At 52.4% G+C, this 27,972-nt stretch overlaps 1 protein-coding gene across 9 annotated transcripts; it reads right to left on the bottom strand.

The window, feature by feature from the left end:
* Window positions 1-194: 194 nt before the first annotated feature.
* EHMT2 (euchromatic histone lysine methyltransferase 2) lies at window positions 195-27,699 on the bottom strand. 9 transcript variants are annotated; one of them, XM_059702330.1, is made up of 28 exons: window positions 27,610-27,699; window positions 26,897-26,963; window positions 26,585-26,803; window positions 26,244-26,494; window positions 25,217-25,301; window positions 25,090-25,130; window positions 24,797-24,952; window positions 8,823-8,963; window positions 8,611-8,725; window positions 8,366-8,467; window positions 7,988-8,136; window positions 7,745-7,888; window positions 7,434-7,669; window positions 7,175-7,357; window positions 6,994-7,076; window positions 6,475-6,581; window positions 6,272-6,394; window positions 6,100-6,201; window positions 4,802-4,906; window positions 4,543-4,697; window positions 4,295-4,462; window positions 3,335-3,479; window positions 3,039-3,116; window positions 2,648-2,763; window positions 2,475-2,561; window positions 1,303-1,381; window positions 999-1,174; window positions 195-647 (listed from the first exon to the last, which is right to left on the bottom strand). In XM_059702330.1, the coding sequence occupies exons 1-28, from the start codon at window positions 27,646-27,648 to the stop codon at window positions 467-469; spliced, it is 3,633 nt and encodes a 1,210-aa protein (XP_059558313.1). In that variant the 5' UTR covers window positions 27,649-27,699; the 3' UTR covers window positions 195-466. The 9 variants fall into 9 exon arrangements, with proteins under 9 accessions (XP_059558313.1, XP_059558315.1, XP_059558319.1 ...); XM_059702332.1 differs by having other exon boundaries at window positions 8,823-8,942; XM_059702336.1 differs by lacking the exon at window positions 8,366-8,467 and having other exon boundaries at window positions 8,823-8,942.
* Window positions 27,700-27,972: the final 273 nt, after the last annotated feature.

Here is a 27,972-nt window from a genome sequence, read left to right as displayed (position 1 = left end):
CCACCTCCCGCCCATGCCCTCCAGCCAAGGCGGTCATTTGCCTTTTAGGCCTTGACTAGCCCCTGCCCTCAGGGTCCTCTCCTCCCCTCCCCTCCCCTCCCTGGGGCCGCTTCCTCCTGGCTCTGCCCTTGGACCTACATTCCCTGTGTGGGCTGTGCTTCCTCCCCACAGCCCCCCACGCCCCCAAACCCAAATGCTGTTACCAAACCCAACGTTTATTGAGAACCAAGACACCAGCTGGCACAGAGGCTCATTTCAGTTCATCAAACATCAGCTGAGGATGGGACGGGCAGCCAGCCCTGAAGTCCCCCCAGGGAGCAACCAGCCCTGGGCGAGGCCTGGCTGGGGTCTCCGGCCGGAATGTGTGAAGGGCGAGTGGGAGAGACAGCAGTGCCCAGCGCGGTGTGGGTGGGAGCAGCACGTGAGCGGCAGCTGCTGAGCTGGGGTTGGGGGGGGGGGTCCACTCTCAGGGGTTGACAGGGGGCAGGGAGCCCAGCTCAGGCAGCAGCTCGGGGTGGGGCTCCAGGCGGGCCAGGCGGCTCTGCTCTAGGGCAATGGCCTCCGCCGAGTGCTTGCACTTCTCCGAGCCACACTGGCAGGTGAAATATTTGCTTTTGATGTCCCAGAAGCGGTCGCCATAGTCAAACCTGTCAGAGGAGCACAGGTGGCTTGTGGGACCCAGACCTGACTGCCCAGGCCAGGCCAGAGCCTCCGTGGACCCTGCTCCGGAGGGCCCTGCCCCTCTCCCGACAGGCCGACCCTCGCGTGTTCTGTGGACCGGAGCACCAGCCTGCCTGGAACTGTCTGCGTGCAGGAGCCTGAGCCCCACCCACACCTACTGACAAAATTCCGTGAGCTCGGGCCTATTTAGCAGGCCCTCCAGGGACACTGCTGCACACCGGCCGAGCTCAGCCCCCGCGCATGCGTGCAACTGGGAGTTCTCTTCAGCGCCGAGTCCCAGGCCCGCGCCTCCCGCCCCTGGCCGAGCCCAGCCTCACCCCAGCTCCTCCCCGGTGCGGATGTCCCGGGAACTGAAGAAGGCGATGCGTGGAAACCGCAGGTCTTGGTGCAGCATGAAGACCCGGACGGGGATGATGTTGGGGTCACATAGGTGGTTGATGAACCGGCTGATGTTGCCATAGTAACGGGCATCGATGCAGTACACCTCTCCATCCTGAGGGGAGGGTGGCACTCTTCAGTGCCAGACCCATGGTCCCCCATGCGCCCCCAGTCCCCCTGCCCCAGGTTTCCATGTGCGGCCTGGGAGTAGGGGAGTAGGGGACAGCGGGGCCTCCTGCCCACCTTGTTGTCCAAGTCGAAGAGATAAGAATCATCCTCTCGGACGTCAGCCTCGGCATCGGAGATCAGCTCCCCAACGTACCTGCCGGGCAGGGCGCGGGCTTCTGAAGGCGGGCAGGGCGGAGCCGGCCCAGCCGGTCTCCTCACAGCCCCACGGCCCGCTTCACTGTCAGACCCCTAGTCAGTGTCCGCGAATGTCACTGCTGCACAATGCTGGCCCCGCGGCCTAGTGGGCCCAGAGGACAGGGACTTCATCTGGGAGGGAGGAGGTGGTGGCCCCCTCGGGGCAGGACCAGGAGGAGGAACATGGGGACACTGGCATGTGAGGTCCCCACTGGAGAGTTGCAACAGGCAAGTGTGGTGGCCGGGGGAGGTGAAGGGATGGACCCAGGGCTCTGGGTTCGGGGGTGAGCCGGTGGCAGTTGGCTTGGGTGGGACAGTGTTCAGGTTTAGACACTGGGAGGTTTGTGGGCGTGGCGATGGCAGGCTGATGGACAGGCGTCAGGGCTGCTGGAAGGGATGAAGCCGCAGGAGCAGAGGGGTTGGGGGGAGGAAGGTGGCACTTGGAGAATCTGCCTGGGAACCGAGGCCGAGGCACAGGGTGCAGGGTGGGTGTGAGGGTGAGGGCAAAGGCAGGTGAGGCAGGATGAGCAATGAGCGACGGTGGAGAACTGAGGCCAGGAAGAACGGCTGCTTGCTTGAGGAGTTGGGAGATGACATGACAGAAAGAAGGCCGTGGGTTCGATCCCTGGCCCTGGTCAGGGCGCATGCAGGAGGCAACCAATCAATGTGTCTCTCTCACATCAGTGTTTCTCTCTCTTTCTCCTCCCCCCCCCCTCCCTCCCTCCCTCCCTCTCTAAAAGCCAATGCAAAAATATCTTCGGATGAACAACCACACAAACGAAAGGCAGGGAGAGGGGATATGAGGCTGGGAAGTGGGGGATGTCGGCAGTGGTGATGGGCAGCCCTGTGGTCTGGGCAGAGTGGGTGAAGGGATGGACCCAGGGCTCTGGGTTCGGGGGTGAGCCGGTGGCAGTTGGGGCGCTTGGCTGTGGGATGGGGGCAGAGCAGCTGGAGATGGGATGCTGAGAAGAGGGGGGACCTGTCAGGGCGGAGGCAGAGAGGGCAGAAGAGGCAGCAGTGGCCCTGGGCCCACCCCCGCCCTGCCCACTCACTCGCAGATGAAGGTGCCTTGGGGGATGGTGTGCAGGGCGCGGACCCCCCAGCCCATCTTGGCTGTTCGGTAGAGCTGCAGTCGAACCCTAGGGGTGGGAGAGAGTGATGCTGGGTGCATGGGAGACAGTGCGTGTGCGTGTGCGTGTGCGCGTGCGTGTGCGCGTGGCCTCACTTGATGCCGCTCTGCACCACCCGGTTCTTGCAATTTCTCCAGCAGGAGCAGGCCTGGTTACACTCGAAGATCAGCGGGGGCTCGATCTTGTTAAATTCCTGGAGCAGCCGCCCGTCCTGGGGAGGGGGGAGGCGGTGGTTTCTGTGTGGTCCCACCTCAGCTGCCCAGGTCCCCCGAGACCCCACAGAAACATCCTCCCCTGGCCTCAACCCAGTCAGTGGACACCACATATGCTCCGAGGTCAGAGGACTGGACTCCAAACCCTCCCTTGATCTGTAGGTGTCGGGCCAGGCCCATCTGTCCTAGCAGCATCCCAGGAATTCCAGGTCTGCCCTGCCCTCTCTGCCAGCCGCGCCAGGGCAGGAGGTGAGGGAAAGGCGAGGGTGCGTACCTTGTCATACCAGCAGCGAATGCTGAGCTGGCCGCACAGGCAGTTGGAGCTGGAGCAGTCGTCCACACAGGTGCAGTGCTGGGGGGAGGCAGGGTGAGCTGGGCCCGGAATCAGCCCTGCCTCAGCTCCCAGTGCGCCTGCCCCCACTGCTGCCCCTTCTCTAGGGCCCATGTTTTAGAATCAAGATGCTGCTGGAGGTTTGTCCCAGGGCCACCCTGAGCCTGACGGCCCTGCGTGTGTCCGGGCGAAGGGACGCTTCTCCAGGGGACCGAGCCCGGGGCTCCCTCCGCCCTCACCTGCAGGTGGGTGATGTTGCGGTCAATGTTCATGGTGGAAGTCTCGCAGTTCTCCGAGATGTACTTGTAATCCTCGGGGCACGGCTCCCCGTCCACACCGTTGACGCAGGGAATGGGCACGTTCTCATAGCCCCGAGCCACATCCCTGGCAAAGGGAGATGAGGTGAGGGCTCCCTGGGTGCAAGGGGAGGGCTGGGCGGTTCCTGGGGCGGGCGTGGGCTGGGGGAGGGAGGTGCTCTGGGTGTTCGCCGGGGAATGGGGAGTGAATTGCCAGATAAAATACAGGGCGTCCAGTTAAATTCAGATTTTAGATAAACAAGAAGTAATTGTTTGGTATAGGTACATCCCAAATGCTGCATGGGACACTTTTACATTAAAAAAAAGTTATCAACTGTTCATCTGATATTCAAATTTAACTGGCTATCCTCTATTTTTATTTCCTATATTTGGCAGTCTTAGGAGGGAGACCCGAAGGTGGCTCTTGGGATTCTAAGGGCCCTGGGGAGGGCTAGGGCGCAGGGGGCTGGGGAGGGCTAGGACGCAGGGGGGCTGGGGAGGACTAGGGCGCAGGGGGCTGGGGAGGACTAGGGCGCAGGGGGGCTGGGGAGGGCTAGGGCGCAGGGGGGCTGGGGAGGACTAGGGCGCAGGGGGGCTGGGGAGGACTAGGGCGCAGGGGGCCTGGGAAGGCTATGGCGCAGGGGGTGGGGGAGGGCTAGGGTGCAGGGGGCCTGGGGAGGGCTAGGGCGCAGGGGGGCTGGGGAGGACTAGGGCGCAGGGGCCTGGGGAGGACTAGGGCGCAGGGGGGCTGGGGAGGGCCAGGGCACAGGGGGCTGGGGAGGGCGAGGGCGCAGGGGGCCTGGGAGGGCTATGGCACAGGGGGCGGGGGAGGGCTATGGCGCAGGGGGCGGGGAGGGCCAGGGCACAGGGGGCGGGCCGCTCTGGGACGGAGGCCGCACTCACCGGCAGATGATCTTCTCAGTGCGGATGGCCCGGTTGCCCACGCCGAGCCGCAGCTTGCGGTTGAGCTGGAGCGCAAACCACACGTCCGAGCGCTCGGGAGTCAGGTCCCACGCAGTGTCCCCCTCCTTGTTGCGCAGCTCGGGGTTCGCTCCACGTGACAGGAACAGCCTGGGAGGGAGAGGAAGCCGTGGGGTTGGGGCTTCCGGAGGTGATGGTGGGGCTTTGGGGGTGCGGCAGGCGGGGCTCACAGCACACAGTCGTGGTAGCTCTCCCGGGCTGCGATGTGCAGGGGCGTGTCCCCGTGGTAGTTGACGGCGTGCAGGTCGCAGCGGGCGTTCAGGAGGACCTCGGCGATGGCGGCACTGCCGGTGAAGGAGGCCCAGTGCAGGCAGATGTTCTCCTCCTGGGGAGGGGCACGGGGAGCCGGGCGGTGAGCCTGAGCCCCATCTCCGCTTTGGTCAGGGTCTGGGCCAGGCCAACTCCCCACCCAACCAAACTCAGGCTCACGTTGTCTGTGAGGGTGACGTCGGCGCCGCGGGTCAGCAGCATGCGGATCACCTCGATGTGCTTGTGCTCTGCGGCCCAGATGATGGGCGTCCACCCACCACTGTCCTGTGGGCGGGAGGGAGAAGGGGAGGAGGCTGCGGGCAGGCCCCGCCGGCTCTGTTCACCAAAGCAGCGCGTGGCCAGAAGCACGCTCCCTGGCGCCAGACGAGTGAGCCCGCTCGCGCCGAGGTGCCCCAGTGCCCTGCGCCGGCGTCATCTGGCACCAACCACAGTGTCTGTGGCTCAGGCCGCAGAGCACCTCTGCCCTTTTTCTCTTCTGTTAATCCTCCGCAGAGGATATTTTCCCATTGATTTTCAGAGAGGGGGGAAGGGAGAGGGAGAGACAGAGAAAGAAACATCGATGTGAGAGACACACATCGATTGGCTGCCCCGTCCCCGCCCCCTCCCATCCCCCAACCCCCCACTGCATGGGCCCGACCAGGGCTAGGGATGAGCCTGCAACTGAGGCATGTGCCCTTGACCAGAATCAAACACCGGACCCTTCAGTCTGCAGGCCGACGCTCTAACCACTGAGCAACCAGCCAGAGCAGTATTTTTTTTCTTTTTTAAAAATTTGTATTTCCTAGGTCTGCCTACGCAGAAGTCCTAGACGCAGGAAGCAGCAGTGACAGCCGCCCGTGGTACAGACTGTAGTGTGTGAATGCCCAAAAGGCCAGGGTGCTCTCAGAGGCTGCTGGGCCACGCCAGAGGCCACAGGAGCCAACTCCAGGGGCTCCTCCTGACCAAGGATGAATCGAGAAGATGAGAAAGTGAAACACGCCTACCATGCGAAAAACTAAGAGTCCACAAAGAATTGCACTGAGCCCTAGACGGTTTGGCTCAGTGGATAGAGCGTCAGCCTGTGGACTGAAAGGTCCCAGGTTCGATTCCAGTCAAGGGCACATGCCCAGGTTGCGGGCTCGATCCCCAGTGTGGGGCGTGCAGGAGGCAGCTGATCAATGATTCTCGCTCATCATTGATGTTTCTCTCTCTCTCTCTCTCTCCCTTCCTCTCTGATTAAAAAATAATACAAAAGAATTTTTAAAAAAATGGCACCGACACCTCAGAGATAAGGCAGCTACTCAGTACCCAAAGGGATAAAGAGAAGAAGCAAGAGAAATGCAAATGAGGGAGAAAGGTGAGGACAGCTGCAGCCACATGGGTTGTAGGGAGGGGTCAGAGGTCAGCCGAGGTGGAAAGGGGGCACAGCCTAGGGCTGAGCCAGGGACCCCGGGGGCTGGGGCGGCGGGGCCTCTGACCTGGGCGTTGACGTCCACCTGTCCTGTGCTGAGCAGCAGGCTGACCATCTCCAAGTTCCCGATTTTGGCTGCGTGGTGGAGGCAGGTGGAGCCGTCCTCCTCCTGGGGGAGACGGCAGGTGAGTCCTCGGGCGGCCCCTCTAACCGGCCCCCGGCCCGGCCCAGCAGCGCACCTTGCTGTAGACACACCCGCCGCGCTGCACCATGTAGCGGGCCGCCTCCAGGTGGTTGTTCACCACGGCCTCCATCAGCGGCGTCCGCTGCTGCTTGTCCACGGCGTTGATGTTGGCTCCAGCCTGCAAGGAGGGGCATGTGGCTGGCACAGGGCGGGCAGGGCGGGCAGGGGTCCGAGGCCTGCGGGGGCGGCCGTGCTGACCTGCAGCAGCACGTGGCAGATCTCCACGGAGCCCTTCTGGGCGGCCGCGTGCAGGGGTGTGCGCTTGCTCTGCTGGTCGCTCTGGAAGTTGGGGTCCAGGTTGTCCACTGCGGGGAGAGCCCGCCGTACGGGAGAAGGAGGGACACGTGGTGAGCGAGCGAGGGGCGGCGCCTGCTCCAGGAAGGCTTCTAGGGCAAGCGTCAGTAGGGAGCCAGGGCACCAGCCCAGCCCGGGTCAAAGCGGCCCGGCTCCACGGCGCGGGCGGACGGAGGCTCCCCGCGCTCCGGCCAGCCGGCTGCTGGGAGCGCTGGGCGCAGTGGGCCGGCTCACCAGCGCGGAGGGAGGCTCCCCGCGCCCCGGCCAGCGGCTGCTGGGAGCGCTGGGCGCAGTGGGCCAGCTCACCGCAGTGGGCCGGCTCACCGGCGCGGAGGGAGGCTCCCCGCACCCCCGGCCCGCCGGCTGCAGGGAGCGCTGGGCGCAGTGGACCCCTCACGGCGCGGGCGGGCGGCGCATACTCACGCAGCATCAGGACGACCTTCTGCAGCTCCCCCTGCTTCGCGGACAGGTGCAGCTGCCGGGGGTGGAAGCGGAGTTTCTTCCGCCTGCCGAGGGGGGTGTTCAGGCTCCAGCGGCAGCCTCACCACCGGAGACCGGCCCTGCGGCCCCACCCCAGCCTCCGCGCGGGCAGCAGCCCACTCACCGCTCGGACTCCTGGACGACCAGGGCCTTTTCCAGGGCCTCCCGGCCTGGCCCGGGTGGCAGCCCCACGGCCGAGAGGCAGCCCCCACTGGGCAGGGTCAGGGAGGGCCCCGAGCTGTCGATGGTGTCAGCCACGGGGTCGTAGGGCGTACGCCGCGGCTCGCCCTGCCCGCGCATCCGGGCGCTGTGGGAGAAGGGGTGATGTCTTAGGGGCGCCGGGGAGCGACAGGGAAGAGACTGGGGGCGGGGGAGGCCAGTACCTGGGCTGGGAGGTATCCGCTCTCCCAGGGGCATCCTGGGCCAGGGGTGGGGGCGCGGGGGCTGCAGTGCCAGCTGGTGGGGTCACTCCGTCCCCCCGGGGGATGGTCACCTCCTGGGCCTCGGACGCATCCTCCCCACAGTGGGGACAGAAGACCATGCCGTTCATCTGGGACACACAGGCCTTGTGGAAGCGATGGGCCACACGGAAGTCGGGGTGGCACTCCAGGAAGGTGCCCTGGGGCAGGGAAACAGCGGGTGAGGCCAGGGGATCCCCCAGGGGGCGCTGCCTGCCCGCCCCACGCCCACTCACCACTGTACAGAAGTAGCCGCAGCCCGGACAGCAGTGGTGCTTGACCATGCGGGCCCGGTGCGCCTCGCAGAGCACCATCAGGGCCACGCGGCTCGAGGGCCTCATGGTCTCCCGCTTGAGGATGGCGGCGTTGCAGCCCGACAGCTGTGGCAGGGAGGGTGGGCGAGAAGAGGTGAGGCTGGGCCTGGCCCCGCCCGCGGTGCTCCTCTGCCCTCGGCCCGCCTCTCCTCCGCCCGGGCCCACCTCTCCGTCCACGCTCTCCGTGGCCATGCACTTGTGCCCCGCTCTTTCGCTGATGCGGTCGATCTTGGGCGCCTCCATGCGGCAGCTGCACAGGGGCAGCTCCTCCAGCCCGCGCTCCGTCTCCAGGGAAGAAGTATCGTTGGACACCCCTTGGACAGAGGAGAAAGGGAGCTGAGGGAGGCCCTGCCCCTCACCCACAGGGACCCCTGGCGGGGCCGTTCGCCCCCCACCCTGCCTGCCTTTCCCTTCATGCTCCAGAACCCCCACAGCCTGGCCATGAACACCCTGGCTCCAGTGGGGTCCCCCTCCTCCCCTTTCCCTCCAGTCCTGACGGTGCCCCCTAGTGGCTCCCTATCCCAGCAATTGGCAATTAATTACCAGCGTGGTTGGGGGAGAGGGTCCCCTCGCTGGGCAGCTCCAGGGACCCCAGAGGGACCTCCATGTACTCACTGGGGCCTGAGGAGCCCACACCATTCACTCCTGACACAGAGACAGAGAGAGTGAGAGTGCGAGCTCACAGGCGCCTGATGTGTGGGTACATGCGTGAGCGTGTGCTCGTGCACGCTCTCTGGGGCTGGGAGGGGGCTGAAGGAGGGCACCCCAAAGCAGAGGAGCCTCCTCACCTCGTGGCTCCTTGGCCCGTGGAGGCTCCCGCTTCCGCCGTTTCCGGGACGGCTTCACCCAGGGGCTGTCCTTCCGCCATTTCTTTTTGGCTTTTCTCCGGCCGCTGGAACCGCTCTGGGGAGGAGGAAGCTTTAGCGAGCCCGGCCCCAGACCCTCTGGAACCCTCTGGAACCCTCTGGAACCCTCGGACCATCCTGCCTCCCGCTCTCACCTTGTCAGACTGATTGCCAGACTCCTCGTCCTCCTCTTCCTCCTCCTCCTCCTCCTCTTCTTCCTCCTCCTCTTCCTCCTCCTCCTCACTCAGCTGTTCAGCCAGTGCTTCAACCTCAGACTGGACCAGGGCAAAGTGGGGCTGAGGAAACAGTGGCCCTTGGGCCACAGCTCTCCCGTGGGGGGACGTGGGAGGCGGAGCAGGTCACACCCAACCGCCGGGACGCCGCCACCCCGAGGGCTCTCTCCTGGGGCGGGGCTGGCGGGGAAGGAGTTAAAGAGCCGGGTAAAGGGAAAGGATGCAGAATATCACACAGCAACAAGAAGGAAGGTGCGATGTTAGATGCAACAACACGTGTGAATCTTGGCAAGACAACATTAAGTGAAACAAAAACAACAACAAATTAAAAATGGTGGGGGAGTAGGTGGATGCTGCACGGACATGCTCCCAGGAACAAGCTGGAATTACAACCGAAATACGGAAAGAATTCCTGAATAATCAACGGCAGACTCACAGGAGAGAACCCTGATACCCAAGGACCAAAGGTGGAGACGCACAGAGACTGGTAGGAGGGGTGGAGGCGCAAAAGGGCTGGCCGGGCCCCCACAGACGGCAACGGAAGTCCCGGAGAGAGAGCTCAGCTGTGAGGGGTGCCACTGAGAACTCTAGGGTCTAATCCTGAAGCTGGGCTCCCAGGCAGAGAGCACCAAACTGGGAGGGTACTCACATAACATCTATCTGTGAAAAGCAGTGGGGTGCTGTCGGCCAGGGAGTGACAGCTGAAAGTTCAGGCACCCTCTTAAAGGGCCAATGCACAAAAATTCCCTGTGGAACATCGAGTGGCTGAATGGATAAAAAAACATGACCCATACATTTGCTGTCTACAAGAGACCCACCTCATTAGAAGGGACTCACACAGACTGAAAGTGAAGGGATGGAAAAATATCTTTCAGGCAAATGGAAAGGAAAAGAAAGCTGGGGTAGCAATACTTATATCGGACAAAATAGACCTCAAAGTGAAGGCCATAACAAGAGATAAGGAAGGCCACTTCATAATACTAAAGGGATCAATACAACAAGAGGATATAATCCTGATGAACATATATGCACCCAATGCAGGAGCACCCAAATACATAAAAAAACTCCTGGAAGATATCAAGGGAGAGATCTACAACAATACAATCATAGTAGGGGACTTTAATACACCACTGACATCACTGGATAAATCCTCTAGACAAAAAAATCGGCAAAGAAACAGCAATCCTAAATGACTCACTAGATCAGATGGACTTAATTGACATCTTCAGAACACTTCACCCCAAGGCCACGGAATATACATTCTTCTCAAGGGTTCATGGGACATTTTCAAAAATAGACCACATATTGGGTCACAAACAAAGTCTCCCCAAATTCAATAAGATTGAAATCATACCAAGCATCTTCTAAGGCCATAATGGCATAATATTAGAAATAAACTACAATATAAACAACCCAAAATACTCAAACACTTGGAAGCTGAATAGCATGTTATTAAATATTGATTGGGTTACCAATGAGATCAAAGAAGAAATTAAAAACATCCTGGAAACTAATGACAATGAAAACACAACAATCCAAAACCTATGGGACACAATGAAAGCAGTCCTGAGAGGGAAGTTTATAGCTCTACAGGCCTATCTCAAAAAACAAGAAAAAATGGTAGTAAATCATCTAACAGTACATCTCAAAGAATTAGAAACAGAGCAACAAGAAAAGCCCAGAGTGAGCAGAAGGAAGGAGATAATAAAGATTAGAGCAGAAATAAATGACATAGAGACCAAAAAAACAATACAGAAAATCAATGAAACCAAGAGCTGGTTCTTTGAAAGGATAAACAAGATTGACAAACCTCTAGCCAGTCTCACCAAGAAGCAGAGAGAGAGGACCCAAATAAACAAAATCGGAAATGACAGAGGCGAAATAACAACAGACCCCACAGAAATACAAATGATTGTTAAAAAATACTATGGACCACTCTACTCCAACAAACTAGACAAGCTGGACGAAATGGACATGTTCCTAGAAAAATACAACATTCCAAAACTCAATCAGGAAGAATCTAAAAATCTCAACAGGCCAATAACTATGGAAGAAATTGAAGCAGTCATCAAAAAGCTTCCATCAAACAAAAGCCCAGGACCGGACGGCTTCACAGGGGAGTTTTACCAAATATTCAAGGAAGAACTAAAACCTATCCTCCTCAGACTACTACAGAAAATTCAAGAGGAAGGAACACTTCCAAGCTCATTCTATGAAGCCAGCATCACCCTAATACCAAAACCAGGTAAAGACAACACAATGAAAGAGAATTACAGGCCAATATCCCTCATGAACATAGATGTCAAAATCCTCAACAAAATCCTAGCAAATCAGATTCAGCAGTACATCAGAAAGATCATACACCATGACCAAGTAGGATTTATCCCAGGGATGCAAGGATGGTACAGTATCCACAAATCAATAAACGTGATACATCACATAAACAAATTGAAAGAAAAAAAACCACATAGTCATATCAATTGATGCAGAACAAGCATTTGACAAAATCCAACACCCATTTTTGATAAAAACTCTCAGCAAGGTGGGAATAGAAGAATAATACCTCAACATAATAAAAGTCATATATGACAAACCCACAGCCAACATCATACGCAATGGACAAAAACTAACACCATTTCCCCTAAGAACAGGAACAAGACAGGGATGCCCACTCTCACCACTCCTGTTCAACATAGTACTGGAAGTATTAGCCATTGCAATTAGGCAAGAAGAAGAAATAAAAGGCATCCAAATTGGAAAAGAGGAAGTAAAACTGTCCTTATTTGCAGACGACATGATATTACACATACAAAACCCTAAAGACTCCATCAAAAAACTATTAGACTTAATAAATAAATTTGGCAATGTAGCAGGATACAAAATTAACCACAAGAAATCTAAGGCATTTCTATACGCCAATAGTGAACTTACAGAAAGAGAGACTAAAAAAACAATCCCATTCACCATTGCACCAAAAAAATTAAGCTACCTAGGAATAAACTTAACTAAAGAGGTAAAACACCTCTACTCAGGAAACTACAGGACGTCGAAAAAAGAGATAGAGGAAGACATAAACAGATGGAAGAGCATACCATGTTCTTGGATTGGTAGAATCAACATCATTAAAATGTCCATACTACCCAAAGCAATCTATAAATTCAACGCACTTCCCATTAAAATACCAATGGCATATTTCACAGACCTAGAAGGAACTCTCCAAAAATTCATCTGGAATAAAAAAAGACCCCGAATAGCTGCAGCGATCCTGAGAAAGAACAAAGTAGGTGGGATCTCAATACCAGATATCAAGCTGTATTACAAAGCCACTGTTCTCAAAACTGCCTGGTACTGGCACAAGAACAGACATATAGATCAGTGGAATAGAATAGAGAGCCCAGAAATCGGCCCAGACCAATATGCTCAATTAATATTTGACAAAGGAGGCAAGAACATACAATGGAGTCAAGATAGTCTCTTCAATAAATGGTGTTGGGAAAATTGGACAGATACATGCAAGAAAATGAAACTAGACCACCAACTTACACCATACACAAAAATAAACTCAAAATGGATAAAGGACCTAAATGTACGACGGGAAACCATAAAAATACTAGAAGAATCCAAAGGCAACAAAATCTCAGACATATGCCAAAGCAATTTCTTCACTGATATAGCTCCTAGGGCATTGGAAACTAAAGAGAAAATAAACAAATGGGACTACATCAAAATAAAAAGCTTCTGCACAGCAAAAGAAACCATTAACAACACAACAAGAAAGCCCACTGCATGGGAAAACGTATTTGCCAATGTTATCACTGATAAGGGTTTAATCTCCAACATTTATAGGGAACTCATACAACTTAACAAAAGGAAGATAAACAATCCAATCAAAAAATGGGCAAAGGACCTAAACAGACACCTTTCAAAAGAGGACATTCAGAAAGCCAAGAGACATATGAAAACATGCTCAAAGTCACTAATTATCCGAGAGATGCAAATCAAAACAACAATGAGGTACCATCTCACACCTGTCAGACTGGCTATCATCAACAAATCAACAAACGACAAGTGCTGGAGAGGATTTGGAGAAAAAGGAACACTCGTGCACTGCTGGTGGGAATGCAGACTGGTGCAGCCACTATGGAAGACAGTATGGAGTTTCCTCAAAAAACTAAAAATGGAACTCCCATTTGACCCCGTGATCCCACTTCTAGGAATATATCCCAAGAAACCAGAAACACCAATCAGAAAGGATATATGCATCCCTATGTTCATAGCAGCACAATTCACCATAGCTAAGATCTGGAAACAGCCTAAGTGCCCATCTGTAGATGAATGGATTAGAAAACTGTGGCACATCTACACGATGGAATACTATGCTGCTGTAAAAAAGAAGGAACTCTTACCATTTGCAATAGCATGGATGGAACTGGAGAGCATTATGCTGAATGAAATAAGCCAGTCAATGAAGGAAAAATACCACATGATCTCACTCATTTATGGATAATAAAGACCATTATAAACTTATGAACAAAAATAGATACAGAGGCAGAGCAGCCTCGAACAGACTGTCAAAGTACAGCGGGAAGGTCAGGGAGGGCTGGGGGGCGGGGGAGGGGGGGTTAGAGATCAACCAAAGGACTTGTATGCATGCATATAAGCATAATCAATGGACATAAGACACTGGGGGGTAGGGGAGGCCAGGGGATTGTCAAGGGCGGGGGTGGGGGGGTGGGGAGAAGGAAACATATGTAATACTCTTTTTTCTTAAAAATATATTTTATTGATTTTATACAGAGAGAAAGGGAGAGGAATAGAGAGTTAGAAACATTGATGAGAGAGAAACATCGATCAGCTGCCTTCTGCACTCCCGCCACTGGGGATGTGCCCGCAACCAAGGTACATGCCCCCGGCCGGAATCGAACCTGGGACCCTTCAGTCCGCAGGCTGACACTCTATCCACTGAGACAAACCGGTTAGGGCTGTAATACTCTTTGTAATACTTTAAGCAATAAAACAATTAAAAAAAAAATTCCCTGTGGAGCCACCCACCTTGTGATCTGGCAGAGGGAGGGTGAAGTGGACTGGAGCTGTGAGAGCAGAACCCAGGATTGGGGACTTGGGGGATAGAGCTCAGAAGGCAGACACCCCAAGTTTTGTGGGCTGAGTCATTCCCTCACACAGCCGAGGACATCTTTCCCACATAGTCACCTGCCTTGCCTGGGGGGAAGACAGTCGACACACCCTATTGAAAAACATCTTGCCCTAAAGCCACTTAAGTCAGTGAAAATGACAATTAACCTCCAGGCAGAAGCAACTGCCCCACCCTGTTGAAAAAACTCTTGCCATACCTGAGCACAATTTCCTGGGGCCATTCAAGTCCGAATCCTATTAGTCTGTAAACCAGTGGTTCTCAACCTTGGCTGCACATTAGAATCACCTGGGAATCTTTTTAAAATCCGGATTTCTGGGCTTCATCCTCTGGAAATTCTGTTTCTTTGTGACTAATATTGTGGCTTCACCCCATAACAAAGAAACAAAATTTCTGGAGGATGAGGCCCAGAAATCAGGATTTTAAAAAGATTCCCAGGTGATTCTAATGTGCAGCCAAGGTTGAGAACCACTGCTCTGGAGGCTTTGAGTCTTTGCCTGATCCAATTAGTCAGAAACAGCCTTTAACAGTGTCCTGCACTAGAGATTGAGAGGTGTAGAGGATCTACCTAAAACATAGTCACAAACAGACAACCAAAATAAGACAAAAAAACAACCCCCAAATGAAAGAACTAGCGAATTCCCCGGAAGTAGAGATAAGAAATTCATCTGAGCCTTGACCGGTTTGGCTCAGTGGATAGAGGCAGCTGATCAATGTTTCTCTCTCATTGATGTTTCTAACTTTCTATCCCTCTCCTTTCCTCTCTGTAAAAAAAAAAAAAAAATCAATAAAATATATTTTTAAAAAAAAGAACTTATCTGAAAGAGTTCAGAGTAATGATGGTAAAAATGCTCAACAATATGAAAAAAAATAGTAACTATGAAAAAAGAACAGTCTGAGATAAAGACTGACATAACACAAATAAAGAACACATTAGAAGGAATACATAGCAGATTAGGGGAAGCTGAGGATCGAATCAGCGAATTAGAAGACAGAGTTGAAAATATCACTCAATTAGAGAACCAAAAAGAAAAAAACAATGAAAAAAAACAGGAGGACAGCTTAAGGGAGCTGTGGGACAATGTGAAATGTAACAATATTAGAATAGCAGGTGTGCCAGAAGAGGCAGAAAGGGAGAAAGAAACAGAGAAGGTGTTTGAAGAAATAATGGTAGAAAACTTCCATAACCTGGTAAAGGAAAAAGTCACACAAGTTCAGGAGGCACAGAGAACCCCAAAGAAGAACCCAAACAGACCCATGCCCAGACACATCATAATTAAAATGCCAAAAAGTAAAGACAAAGAGAGAATCTTAAAGGCAGCAAAAGAAAAGAAAACTGTTACCTACAAAGGAGTTCCCATAAGGCTGACACCTGATTTCTCATCAGAAACTCTACAGGCCAGAAGGGAATGGCATGAAGTACTCAAGGTAATGGAAACCAAGGATCTGAGACCAAGATTACTATATCCAGCACGGCTATCATTCAAAATAGATGGTCAAATACAAGAGCTTCCCAGACAAAAAAAGGCTAAAGGCGTTCATCACCACCAAGCCAGCATTACAAGAAATGCTAAAGGGATTGCTGAGAAGAAGAAACAGAGAGTGAAACCTAGCCATACAGAATTAAAATGGCAATAAATAAGTACCTCTCAATAATAACCCTAAATATAAATGGATTAAATGCTCCAATCAAAAGGTGTAGAGTAGCTGAATGGATACAAAAACATGACCCAACTATATGCTGTCTACAAGAGACCCACCTCAAATCAAAAGACACACACAGGATGAGAGTGAAGGGATGGAAAAAAATTTCCATGCAAATGGAAAAGAAAAAAAAGCTGGAGTAGCTATACTCATATCTGACAAAATAGACATCAAAATGAGCCGAAACCGGTTTGGCTCAGTGGATAGAGCGTCGGCCTGCGGACTGAAAGGTCCCAGGTTCGATTCCGGTCAAGGGCATATACCTGGGTTGCGGGCATATCCCCAGTAGGAGATGTGCAGGAGGCAGCTGATCGATGTTTCTCTCTCATCGATGTTTCTAACTCTCTATCTCTCTCCCTTCCTCTCTGTAAAAAATCAATAAAATATATTAAAAAAAAAAAAGAAGGCCATCACAAGAGACAACAAAAGTCACTACATAATACTAAAGGGATCGATTCAACAAGAGGATATAACCCTGGTAAACATATATGCACCAAAATAGGAGCACCTAAATATATAAAAAAACTTCTAGAGGACTTTAACAGAGAGATTGACAACAATACAGTCATAGTTGGGGACTTTAACACCCCAATAACTTCCCTGGACAGTTCTTCCAGACAAAGACTTAACAAGGAAACAGAGATTTTTTTTTTTTTTTTTTAGTATATTTTATTGATTTTTTACAGAGAGGAAGGGAGAGGGATAGAGAGTTAGAAACATCGATCAGCTGCCTCCTGCACACGTCCCACTGGGGATGTGCCCGCAACCAAGGTACATGCCCTTGACTGGAATTGAACCTGGGACCCTTTAGTCCGCAGGCTGATGCTCTATCCACTGAGCCAAGCCGGCCAGGGCTGGAAACAGAGATTCTAAAAGACACACTGGATCAGATGGATTTAATTGACATTTATAGAACATTTCACCCTAAAGCTGCAGAATATACATTCTTCTCAAGTGCAGATGGGTCATTTCCAGAGACCACATGTTAGGACACAAAACAAGTCTCTACAAGTTCAACAAGATTGAAATCATATCAAGCACCTTCTCAGATCACAATGGAATGAAATTAGAAATTAACTACAGTAAAAACACCCCAAAATATTCATATACATGGAGGCTAAATAGCATGTTATTGAACAACTAGGGGCCCGGTGCACGAAATTCGTGCACAGGGTGTGTGTGTGTGGGGGGGGGGGGGAGTGTCCCTCAGCCCAGCCTGCCCCCTCTCACATACTGGGAGCCCTCAGGCATTGACCCCCATCACCCTCCAATCGCAGGATTGGCCCCTTGCCCAGGCCTGACGCCTCTGGCCTAGGCGTTCGGCCCGGGCAGCAGGGACCCGCAGCTGCAGCGGCCCCACGATCGTGGGCTTCGCTTTAGGCCCAGGCAAGGGACCCCTAGCTCCTGGGACTGCCAGCTTCGACCGTGCCCAGCTCCCATCGCTGGCTCCACCCCTACTTCCTGCTATCACTGGCCAGGGCGGAAAAGGCACCTGATTCTCCGATCACAGCTGGGGGGCAGGGCAAAGGCGGCCCCAGGGCCGCCTTTGCCCTACCCCCCAGCTCTTAGCTCCCCCCTGGGTTTCCGATCACTGTCAGTGGCAGGGGGCTTCTTCCTGCTTTCCCTTTCGCCTCCCTGCATTGTGCCTACATATGCAAATTAACCGCCATCTTGTTGGCAGTTAACTGCCATCTCAGTTGGCAGTTAATTTGCATATAGCCCTGATTAGCCAATGAAAAGGGTAGCTCGTATGCCAATTACCATTTTTCTCTTTTATTAGTGTTGATGACTGGGCTACTAATGAGATCAAGAAAGAAATAAAAAACTTCCTGGAAACAAATGAAAATGAACACACAACAACCCAAAATCTCTGGGACACAGCAAAAGCAGTCCTGAGAGGGAGGTTCATAGCATTACAGGCCTACCTCAAAAAACAAGAAAAATCAGCAATCAGCTATTTAACCCTACAACGTAAAGAACTTGAAAGAGAACAACAAGAAAAGCCCAGAGTAAGTAGGAGGAAGGAAATAATAAAGATTAGAGCAGAAATAAATGACATAGAGACTAAAAAAAGAAAACACACAAAAAAATCAATAAGACCAAGAGCTGGTTCTTTGAAAGGATAAAGGCTGATAAACCATTAGCCAGACTCATCAAGAAACAAAGAGAGAGGACCCAAATAAATAAAATCAGAGACGAAAGTGAAGACGTAACCATGGACACCACAGATGTACAAAGGATTGTAAGAAAATACGATGAACAACTCAACTACATGCCCACAAGCTGGACAATGTGGATGAAATAGACAAATTCCTGCAAAAATACAATCTCCCAAAACTGAATCAGGAAGAATAAAAAAAACCTGAATAGGCCAATAACAACCAATGAAATAGAAGCAGTAATCAAAAAACTCCCACCAAACAAAAGCCCAGGTCAAGATGGCTTCACAGGGAAGTTTTTCCAAACATTCCAAGAAGAACTATATTCCTCAAACCAGTTCAGAAAATCCAAGAGGAAGGAACACTTCTATCCCTCTGGCAGCCGGGAGCCCCCGGGGGTAGTCTGACTGATGGCGTAGGCCTACTTTCCAAGCCCACTTCCCGCGGGGAGTGGGCCTAAGCTGCAGTGGGACATCCTTAGCGCTGCCACTGCCCCTGCACAGCCCTCAGCCCAGCTTATGGCTGGGCGGTGCTCCCCCTGTGGGAGCTTACTGACCACCGGGGGCAGCTTCTGTGATGAGCGTCTGCCCCCTGGTGGTCAGCGCGCATCATAGTGACAGGTTGTTTAGCCTTTAGGGTCAATTTGCATATTACCCTTTTATTATATAGGAATTTTTTTCAACACCCATTTTTGATAAAAACTCTCAGCAAAGTTGAAGTAGAGGGAGCATATCTCAACATGATAAAGGCCATATATGACAAACTTATAGCCAACATCATACTCAATGGGCAAAGACTAAAACCATTTCCCTAAGAACAGGAACAAGACAGGGATGCCCACCCTCACCACTCCTGTTCGACATAGTACTGCAAGTACAAGCAACAGTGATCAGACAAGAAGAAGAAATAAAAGGCATCCAAATTGGAAAAGAAGTAAAATTGTCATTATTCGCAGATGACATATAGTGTACACAGAAAACCCCAAAGACTCCATCAAAAAACTACTAGAGTTGCCCTGACCAGTTTGGCTCAGTGGATGGAGCATCGGCCTATGGACCGAAGGGCCCCCGGTTCGATTCTGGTCAGGGGCATGTACGTTGGTTGTGGGCACATCCCCAGTGGGGAGTGTGCAGGAGGCAGCTGATCGATGTTTCTCTCTCTTCGATGTTTCTAGCTCTCTCCCTCTCCCTTCCTCTCTGTAAAAATAAATAAATAAATAAAAAATCACTAAAATATATTAAAAAACAAACAAACAACTACTAGAGTTAATAAATGAATTCAGTAATGTAGCAGGATACAAAATTAACACCCAGAAATCTATGACTTTTTTATACATCAATAATGAACTCAGAAAGAGAAACTAAAATTTAAAAATCCCATTAATTATTGCATCAAAAAAAATTATGATACCTAGGAATAAACTTAACTAAGGAGGTAAAAGACCTGTACTTGAAAAACTACAGGACATTGAAAAAAGAGATAGAGGAAGACATAAAAAAAAGGAAGAATATATCGTGTTCATGGATTGGTAGAATCAACATCATTAAAATGTCCATACTACCCAAAGTAATCTATAGATTCAATGCAATCCCCTTCAAGATATATCAACAGAATATTTCACAGACCTAGAAACAAACGCTTCAAAAATTCATTTGGAATAAAAACAAAGACCCTGAATAGCTGCAGCAATCCTGAGAAAGAAGAACAAAGTTGGAGAGATCACAATACCAGATAACAAGCTATATTACAAAATCATTGTTCTCAAAACTGCCTGGAATTGGCACGAGGACAGACATATAGACCAGTGGAACAGAACAGAGAGCCCAGATATCAACCCAAGCCATTATGCTCAATTAATATTTGACAAAGGAGGCAAAACCATACAATGGAATCAAGACAGTCTCTTGCCGAAACCGGTTTGGCTCAGTGGATAGAGCGTCGGCTTGCGGACTGAAAGGTCCCAGGTTCCATTCCGGTCAAGGGCATGTGCCTGGGCTGTGGGCGCATCCCCAGTGGGGATGTGCAGGAGGCAGCTGATCGATGTTTCTCTCTCATCGATGTTTCTAACTCTCTATCTCTCTCCCTTCCTCTCTGTAAAAAATCAATAAAATATATTTAAAAAAAAGACAGTCTCTTCAATAAATGGTTTTGGGAAAATTGGACAGATACATGCAAAAAAATGAAACTAGACCCCCAGCTTACACCATACACAAAAATAAACCCAAAATGGATAAAGGACGTAAACATAAGATGAGAAGCCATAAAAATATTAGAAGAATCCATAGGCAGCAAAATAACAGACATATGTCATAGCAACATCTTTACCGATTTAGCTCCTAGGTCAGTGGTCGGCAAACTCATTAGTCAACAGAGCCAAATATCAACAGTACAATGATTGAAATTTCTTTTGAGAGCCAAATTTTTTAAACTTAAACTATATAGGTAGGTACATTGCTATTAACTTATTTAGGGTACTCCTAAGGCTTAGGAAGAGCCACATGTGGCTCGTGAGCCGCAGTTTGCCGACCACAGTCCCAGGGCAATGGGAACTAAGGAGAAAATGAACAAATGGGACTACCTCAAAATGAAAAGCTTCTGCACAGCAAAGGAAACCATCAACAAAACAACAAGAAAGCCCACTTCCACTTCCTCTAAATATCAATGGAAAAAATATCCTCAGGTGAGGATTAACAAAAACACAAGGACAACCTACTGAATGAAAAAAGATACAGTGGGGCCTTGACTTACGAGTTTAATTCGTTCCGTGACCGAGCTCGTAACTCAAATTACTCATATGTCAAATCATTAAAGTGAACGAGTGAGACACGTGATGCTGGGCTGATGTGGTGGCGTTCACTGTGACGTTCGCTGCGCCACCTAGTGGTGGGGTATCTGAAGCTGGCTAGTAACCCGAATTTTAGCTCACAACTCAAAGCAAAAAATGGTCGGTCCTATCTCGGAAAACTTGTTAGTCGGGACACTCGTAAGTCAAGGCCCTACTGTATTTGCCAATGATACATCTGAAAAGGGGTCAATATCCAAAATTTATAAAAAAGATAACTGAAATTCAAAAAAAAACAAAATCAAAAAAAATCCCAAACAATCCAATTAAAAAATGGGAAAAGGACCTGGATAGACACCTATCCAAAGAGGACACACAGATGGCCAAGAGATATGAAAAATGCTCAGCATCAGTAATCAGCAGGGAAATGCAAATTAAAACCACAGTGAGATATGACCTCACACTTGTTAGAATGGCTACCATGAATAAATCAACAAGTGCTGGTGAGGATGTGGGGAAAGGGAACCTTTGAGGACTGTTTTTGGGAATGCAAATTGGTGAAGCCACTGTGGAAAACAGTATGAAGTTTCCTCAAAAATTAATAATAGAACTACCATATGACCCAGCAATTCCACTTCCGGGAATGAAACCCAAAACACTAACTCCAATACACATGTGCACCCCTGTGTTCACTGGAACGTCATTTAGAACTAGAGGCCCGGTGCATGATTTCGTGCATGTGTGGGGTCTGGCAGGTCTGCCCCATTGGGCGGGGCTGACTGGGGGGCGGGGACGCGGGAGGTTGGCGGGCCAGCCCCGCCCCCTGGTCAAACTCCGGTAGAACTCTCGGTGGAGGGGACAATTTGCATATTACCCTTTTATTATTATTATTATTTTTTTAATTTTTTTAAAATATATTTTATTGATTTTTTACAGAGAGGAAGGGAGAGGGATAGAGAGTTAGAAACGTCGATGAGAGAGAAACATCAATCAGCTGCCTCCTGCACGCCCCCTACCGGGGATGTGCCCGCAACCAAGGTACATGCCCATGACCGGAATCAAACCTGGGGCCCTTCAGTCCGCAGGCCGACACTCTATCCACTGAGCAAAACAGTTAGGGCCCCTTTTATTAGTTAGAGAATAGGCAAGATATGGAAGCAACCTAAGTGTCCACCAATAGACAAGGGGAAAGGAGATGCGGTACATGCACACAATGGACTAGCACTCAGCTGTAAAGTGTGAAATCTTCCCATGGATGGACCTAGAGGGTATTACGCTGAGGAAAATAAGTTGGAGAAAGACAAATGCCATGATTTCACTTATATGTGATTTCACCAAAAACAAAACAAATGAAGCAGAAACAAACTCAAAGATTCAGAGAACATTTTGATGGTTGCCAGATGGGAGGGGTTTTGGGGGTGCGGGGGGAGGCTGGGGGAAAAGGGGAAGGCATTAAGAAGTACAAGTTGCACCCTAATTGGTTTGGCTCAGTGGATAAAGCGCTGGCCTGTGGACTGAAGGGTCCTAGGTTCGATTCCGGTCAAGGGCATGTACCTCGGTTGCAGGCTCCTTCCCGCCCTGGGCCCTGCAGGAGGCAACCAATGAATGTGTTTCTCTTACATCAATAGTTCTCTCTGTTTTTCCCTCTCTCTTCCACTCTCTCTAAAAATCAGTGGAAAAATATCCTCAGGTGAGGATTAAAAAAAGAGAAAAAGAAGTACAAATTACCAGTTATAAAAAGTCATGAGGATGTAAAATACAGCACAGGGGATATAGTCAATAATACTGTACTAGGTATGGTGTGAGATGTGTACTAGATTTACTGGGGTGATCACTTTGTAAGGTATATAAATGTTTAATCACTATGTTGCATACCCAAAACCAATATATTGTATGTCTATTGTTATTGAAAAATAAAATTAGCTTAAAAAATCAGCTGTGTTGCAACAGCAAAGGTGGACCTAAAGGCTATTATCCTAAGTGAAATAAGTCAGAGAAATACCACAGGATTTCACTGGTCCATGGAATCTAAAGAACAACATAAAAACCGAAACAGCCCTAACCAGTTTGGCTCAGCGGATAGAGCATCGGCCTGCGGACTGAAGGGCCCCAGGTTTGATTCCGGTCAAGGACATGTACCTGGGTTGCGGGCACATCCCCAGTAGGGAGCGTGTCAGAGGCAGCTGAATCGATGTTTCTCTCTCATTGATGTTTCTAACTCTGTATCCCTCTCCCTCACCCTTCCTCTCTGTAAAAAATCAATAAAACATATTTTAAAAAAACAAACAAACCAGAAACAGACTCAGATACAGAATACTGATGGTTGCCAGAGGGGAGGGGTGGGGGTGGGGGTGGGGGGTGAGGGACTGGGTGAAAAAGCTGAAGGGATTGAGAAATGCAGATCTGTAGTTACAAAACAGTCATGAGGTGGGGGGAGAGTGTGCCCAGTGTGCCCAGTGGTTAGAGTGCCCGACCACCAAAGGGTCTCGGGTTCAATCCCTGGCCCTAGTTGGGCACACGAGGGAAGCAACCAATCAATGTGTCTCCCTCACATGGATGTTTTTCTCTCTCTCTCTCCCTCCCTCTCACTTTCTCTAAAAAGCAACAAAAAAATATCCTTGGGTGAGGATTACCAACAATAACAAAAAGTCACAAGGATGTAAGGTACGGGACAGCATTGGGAATCTGGTCAATAATACTGTAATGACTGAGTGTGGTGCCGGCGGGAAGTGGCAGTATCAGGGCGGAACTCTTACAAAGTATATGACTGTCTAACCCTATTAATATTGAGCCCTGACCAGTGTGACTCAGGTGGCTGGGTGTCGGGGTGTGCAGGAGGCGGCCCATTGACATTTTGCTCTCGTATTGATGTTTCTCTCTCTCATTCCCTTTCCCGTCCTCTCTAAAATTCAATAAAAACAAAAACCCTAAATAATGTTGAATGTAAAAAAATTAATTAATTGAAAAAAGAAAAAAAGTCAGCTATATACTGACGGTTACATGGGGCTTCCTCTTGTATTCTTTCTTTCTTTGTTATTATTATTTTTTTAATCCTCACCTGAGGATATTTTTCCATTGATTTTTAGAGAGAGTGGAAAAGAGAGGGAAAGACAGAGAAATATTGATGTGAGAGAAACAGTGATTGGTTGCCTCTTGCATGTGCCCTGACCATGGCCTGGGGCAGTGGTCAGCAAACCGTGGCTCGCGAGCTACATGTGACTCTTTGGCCCCTTGAGTGTGGCTCTTCCACAAAATACCGACTTCTGCCCATGGGCCACGAAGTTTCAATCGCACTGTACGTGCGCGCCCGCACGTGGTATTTTGTAGAAGAGCCACACTCAAGGGGCCAAAGAGCCGCATGTGGCTCGCGAACCTCGGTTTGCCGACCACGGGCCTGGGGGGACCTACATGCCCTTGACTGGATCGAACCCGGGACCCTTCAGTCCAAAGCTCTATCCACTGAGTCAAACTGGTGAGGGCCACTCTTGTATTCTTTTATGTATACAATTGGTTCTTGAACAACATGGGTATTAAGGGTGCAGAAAAAAAATCTATGTATAACTTTGATTTCCCCCCCAAATTAACTAATAGCCTACTGTTGAACAGAAGTCTGACCAGTAACATAAACAGCTGGTTAACACATATTTTGTATGTTATATGTAATACATTCTGTATTCTTACGATCAAGTCTGCTGGAAAAAATAAGTCATAAGGAAAATACGTTTATGGTATTTATTGGGGGGAAAATCTGTGTATAAGAGGACCCTTGAAGGTCAAACCTGTGTTGTTCGAGAACCATCTGTATTTGAAAGTTTCCATGATAAAACATTAAGTAAAAAGCGAAACAGGTAAGACTAAGAATGACAGTACACAGGCAAAGGTACGAGATAAAACCAAACCAAGAGCAGTGGCATTAACACCCAAACTCACAACAAATAAACCGTCACATGGGTGGGGGTCACTGTGGAGGGTAGCGAGGGGAGGGGGTGCAGCACACAGGGCAGTAAGTTATAGGGAGCATGGGGCAATGAATTAGTGGGTGCTAAACAGGAAAGAGTGAAAAGGGGGGGCAGTGAGCCCTGGACACGGCGGCCCTCACCTTGCTGTCGGAGTCCACACGCTCGTCCACAGAGTAGGAGTCATAGTAGAGGCTGAAGTCATCCCCCACCACCGTCTCCCACTCCTCCAGGGGCCCCGCGTTCGCCTTCTCCAAGGTCATCTCTCCTGAGCCCCGGGCAGAGCCCAACTCCTCCAACTAGAAAAAGATGAGAGCAGCTGAAGCTGCTGGCACCCCCACCAACCCATTTCCCGAGGCTGGGACGCAGCCCTCGTTTGGGGCTCCCCTGCGGCAGCCCCCGGAGGAGAGGCCTGTGCCCGCCTCTCCCTGCTCACCAGGCCGCCTCCAGAGTTCAGCTTCCTCCTTTTGGCCACATCTGGAAGGAGAGAAGACAGGAGGCAGGCTGGCATTCTAAACTCTCAGCAGGCCTCAGCAGGCTGCAGGTGGGCGGGCGGGACTGACCTGAGGCCACCTTCCCCAGGGGGTGCACGTCGTCACTCATGCGGAAATGCTGTACTTCGGGGGGCCGCTTCTCGGGGACTGGGGGCTGGGGACCGAGAGGGAGCACACTTAGGGGCAGGAGCGGCTATGGTTTGACCTGGACTAGCCTGGAGCCCCAAATGGGGGTGGGGTGGTGAGCCACACCCTCAAAATGCCATCCGCAGCTGCAGGAACCAGATGGGGCTCTCAGGAGAACGGCCGTCTCCCAAGCACATCCCACACCCAACCCTCACTGGTTTCTGCGAGTGTGCGCCAGGCCCGCTTCCCATTTTACAGACGAGAAAACAGGTTAAGGCCTTGACCAAAGCTACTCTAACCGCACGCAGAACTGAACGCTACCAACAGCCTTAAAAACAGTCATAACGCTTGGGAGATGCTGGGGCCTGTCATTCCCGGGGCCCGTCTCCTCCCCAGTAGGAGCACAACCTTTAAACTGGAGCAGGGGCCGTTTCTGGGGAGCAGAGCTCCCCGGGGCTTGCTCTGAGCTAAAAAGATAGGGGGGGTTAAAGTTTCTTTACATCATCATTGTCTTAAGAGTAATTAAGCCCTACCCGGTTTGGCTCAGTGGATAGAGCGTTGGCCTGCGGACTCAAGGGTCCCAGGTTCGATTCCGGTCAGGGGCATGTACCTTGATTGCGGGCACATCCTCAGTAGGGGGTGTGCAGGAGGCAGCTGATCGATGTTTCTCTCTCATCGATGTTTCTAACTATCCCTCTCCCTTCCTCTCTAAAAAATCAATAAACTATATATTTTTAAAAAGAGTAATGAAGACATGAACTACATACATAAGTCTAACAGCTGTCTCTCCTACTCTGCCCAAGAGTAGGGGACCTGTCTGTCCACGCATGAAGCCCAGCCCAGAATGTGACACCGAACAGCCCGGGCACATGCACAGAGCTGTGGCCCGATTAGCAGCCCTGACGCTAGAGGACGGGAAAGCCCACCAGAGGCTGAGCTCTGCACCCCACAGCCCTCCCCCGGGCCTCACCTGTCCATTGCCGGGCTTGGACATGGTTTTCCTGGCTCGGTGGACCTTGGGCTGCCCCTCTGGGCTGGTTGTAGCTGGAGGGGGTTCAGGCCCTGCCGCTGCCCCCTGGGCCCCAGGCATACTCAGCAGCCTCATCGCCAAACTCTGGACCGAGGGGGGTGACTTCCCCGCCCCCGTCATTGACATCTTGGCGCGGCTGGGACAGGCACCCCCTTTGCTGGGGGAAGAGGGGAATGACTTTGTGGCATGGCCTGGAAAACAGCAGGCAGGTAGCAAGGCAAGATCAGAGGAGGCAGGGTCAGAGGGCGCCCCACCTCTCCCCAGCCTCCACCGCCGCTCACCCAGCAGGACGCGCCCCCCTTGGAGGTCCCCATCGCCCTCAAGATTCTCAGGTTCATCCCCAATGAGTGGTGTGGCTCCTACAGGGGTGTCGGCGCCCTCGTCGCCAACAGTCACGGTGACAGAGGCTGGGGATGAGGGGCCAGCAGGCTCCAGGGAGTCGGGGTTGGCCTTGGGCAGGGTCTCCTCACTACGAGGGGTGTCCCCAAAAGAGCCGTGAACTGTAAGGGAAGAGAGAAAGTTCAGGGCTCCGGGCCAGGGGGCCTGCGCTTGGGGAGGTAATGGTCCAGCGGGGCCGTTTCTGCTTCACTCACCTCGCTCGACGGCTCCTCGGGGCTCCTTGTCCAGCACCAGAGCCCCCATCTCAGCGGGGCCCTCCCCCTGAGAGGCGACACCAGGGAGAGGAGGGCTGGTCAGCCCGGTAGGAAGTTGGGGGGCCCAAGACGCCTGGGCCCTGGGAAGAGAGAGCAGGCTCCGGGGCCTACCTCTCCCTCTGTGGGCGCCCCCCCTCCCGCGGCCCCGGCTGCTCGGAGGGGCCGCACGGCCCCGGCCCCGGGCCCGCATCAGCCCCCGGCCTCTCGGCAGACCCCGCATCTCAGGGACCGAGAGGAGAGGAGGGGGAGGGGGCGGGGCCTCCGCGCACCGGCCCCGCCCCCTCCTCCCGGCGGCACGCGCCGCTCCCCCTTTGTCCCCCAGGCCGCGGGGACCCCGGGCACCAACCCCCCCAGCACCCGCTGCCCCCCAGCCCGGCGGACGGCCTCTCGCGCCCCTCGCGCGCGCTCCTGGGGCGCCGGGGCCAGCCGCCCACTCGGGGACGGCCAGAGGCTGCACGCGCGCCCCCGTGCCCACTCCCCCCACCTCCCACCCCCTGGTCCCCTCATCCGCCCCCGGTGCTGGCCCTCCGGATGGCTGTAAGTCCCGCCCGGGCCCCCCGGCCCCGTTGCACCCCCGGAGCATTGCACGGGCGCGCGCTTCCCCCGGGCGCGCGCGCGGGCATGCACCCGCCTCTCCCCCTCCCCTTCCGCACCTCGGCGGCCGCCGCTGCAGCTCCCGCCGCCGCCGCCATCGCCGCTGCGCTGGGGCCCAGCCGGCGCGGCCGCCCCGGGTCACGTGGGCCGGGAGGGCGGGCCGGGAAGGGCCTTAAAGGAGCCACCGCGCGCTTTCTGGCCATTTTCCCCGGAGAGCGGCCTCGGCCGCGGCTGCGGGCGGAGGCCTCTGGTTCCTGCTCTCGGCTCCGGGGCGCTGGCGCGGGGGAGCCACGCGGGCGCGCGGGCCCAGGCGTGGCCTCCCCCAGGTTTTGGGTCCCGGCGGAGTGTCAGCCTCCGGACCGGGGCTTCCCCACTTCTAGTGCGTCCCGGGCTGGGCTGCAAGAGCAGGTGGGCCTCCGCTT

Source organism: Myotis daubentonii, chromosome 6 (assembly GCF_963259705.1).
Source record: "Myotis daubentonii chromosome 6, mMyoDau2.1, whole genome shotgun sequence".
Classification (NCBI taxonomy): Eukaryota; Metazoa; Chordata; class Mammalia; order Chiroptera; family Vespertilionidae; genus Myotis; species Myotis daubentonii.
The sequence above is the reverse complement of the archived record's forward strand: the minus strand, read 5'-3'. Positions and strand labels throughout refer to the sequence as shown.

Coding starts and splice junctions, on each gene's coding strand:
- EHMT2 (XM_059702328.1), bottom strand. CDS start 27,176: ATGCGGGGTCTGCCGAGAGGCCGGGGGCTGATGCGGGCCCGGGGCCGG. Junction 3,117..3,334: donor GCAACATCACCCACCTGCAG/GTGAGGGCGGAG, acceptor GCCTCCCCCCAG/CACTGCACCTGTGTGGACGA. Junction 2,764..3,038: donor TTCGCTGCTGGTATGACAAG/GTACGCACCCTC, acceptor CCCCCTCCCCAG/GACGGGCGGCTGCTCCAGGA.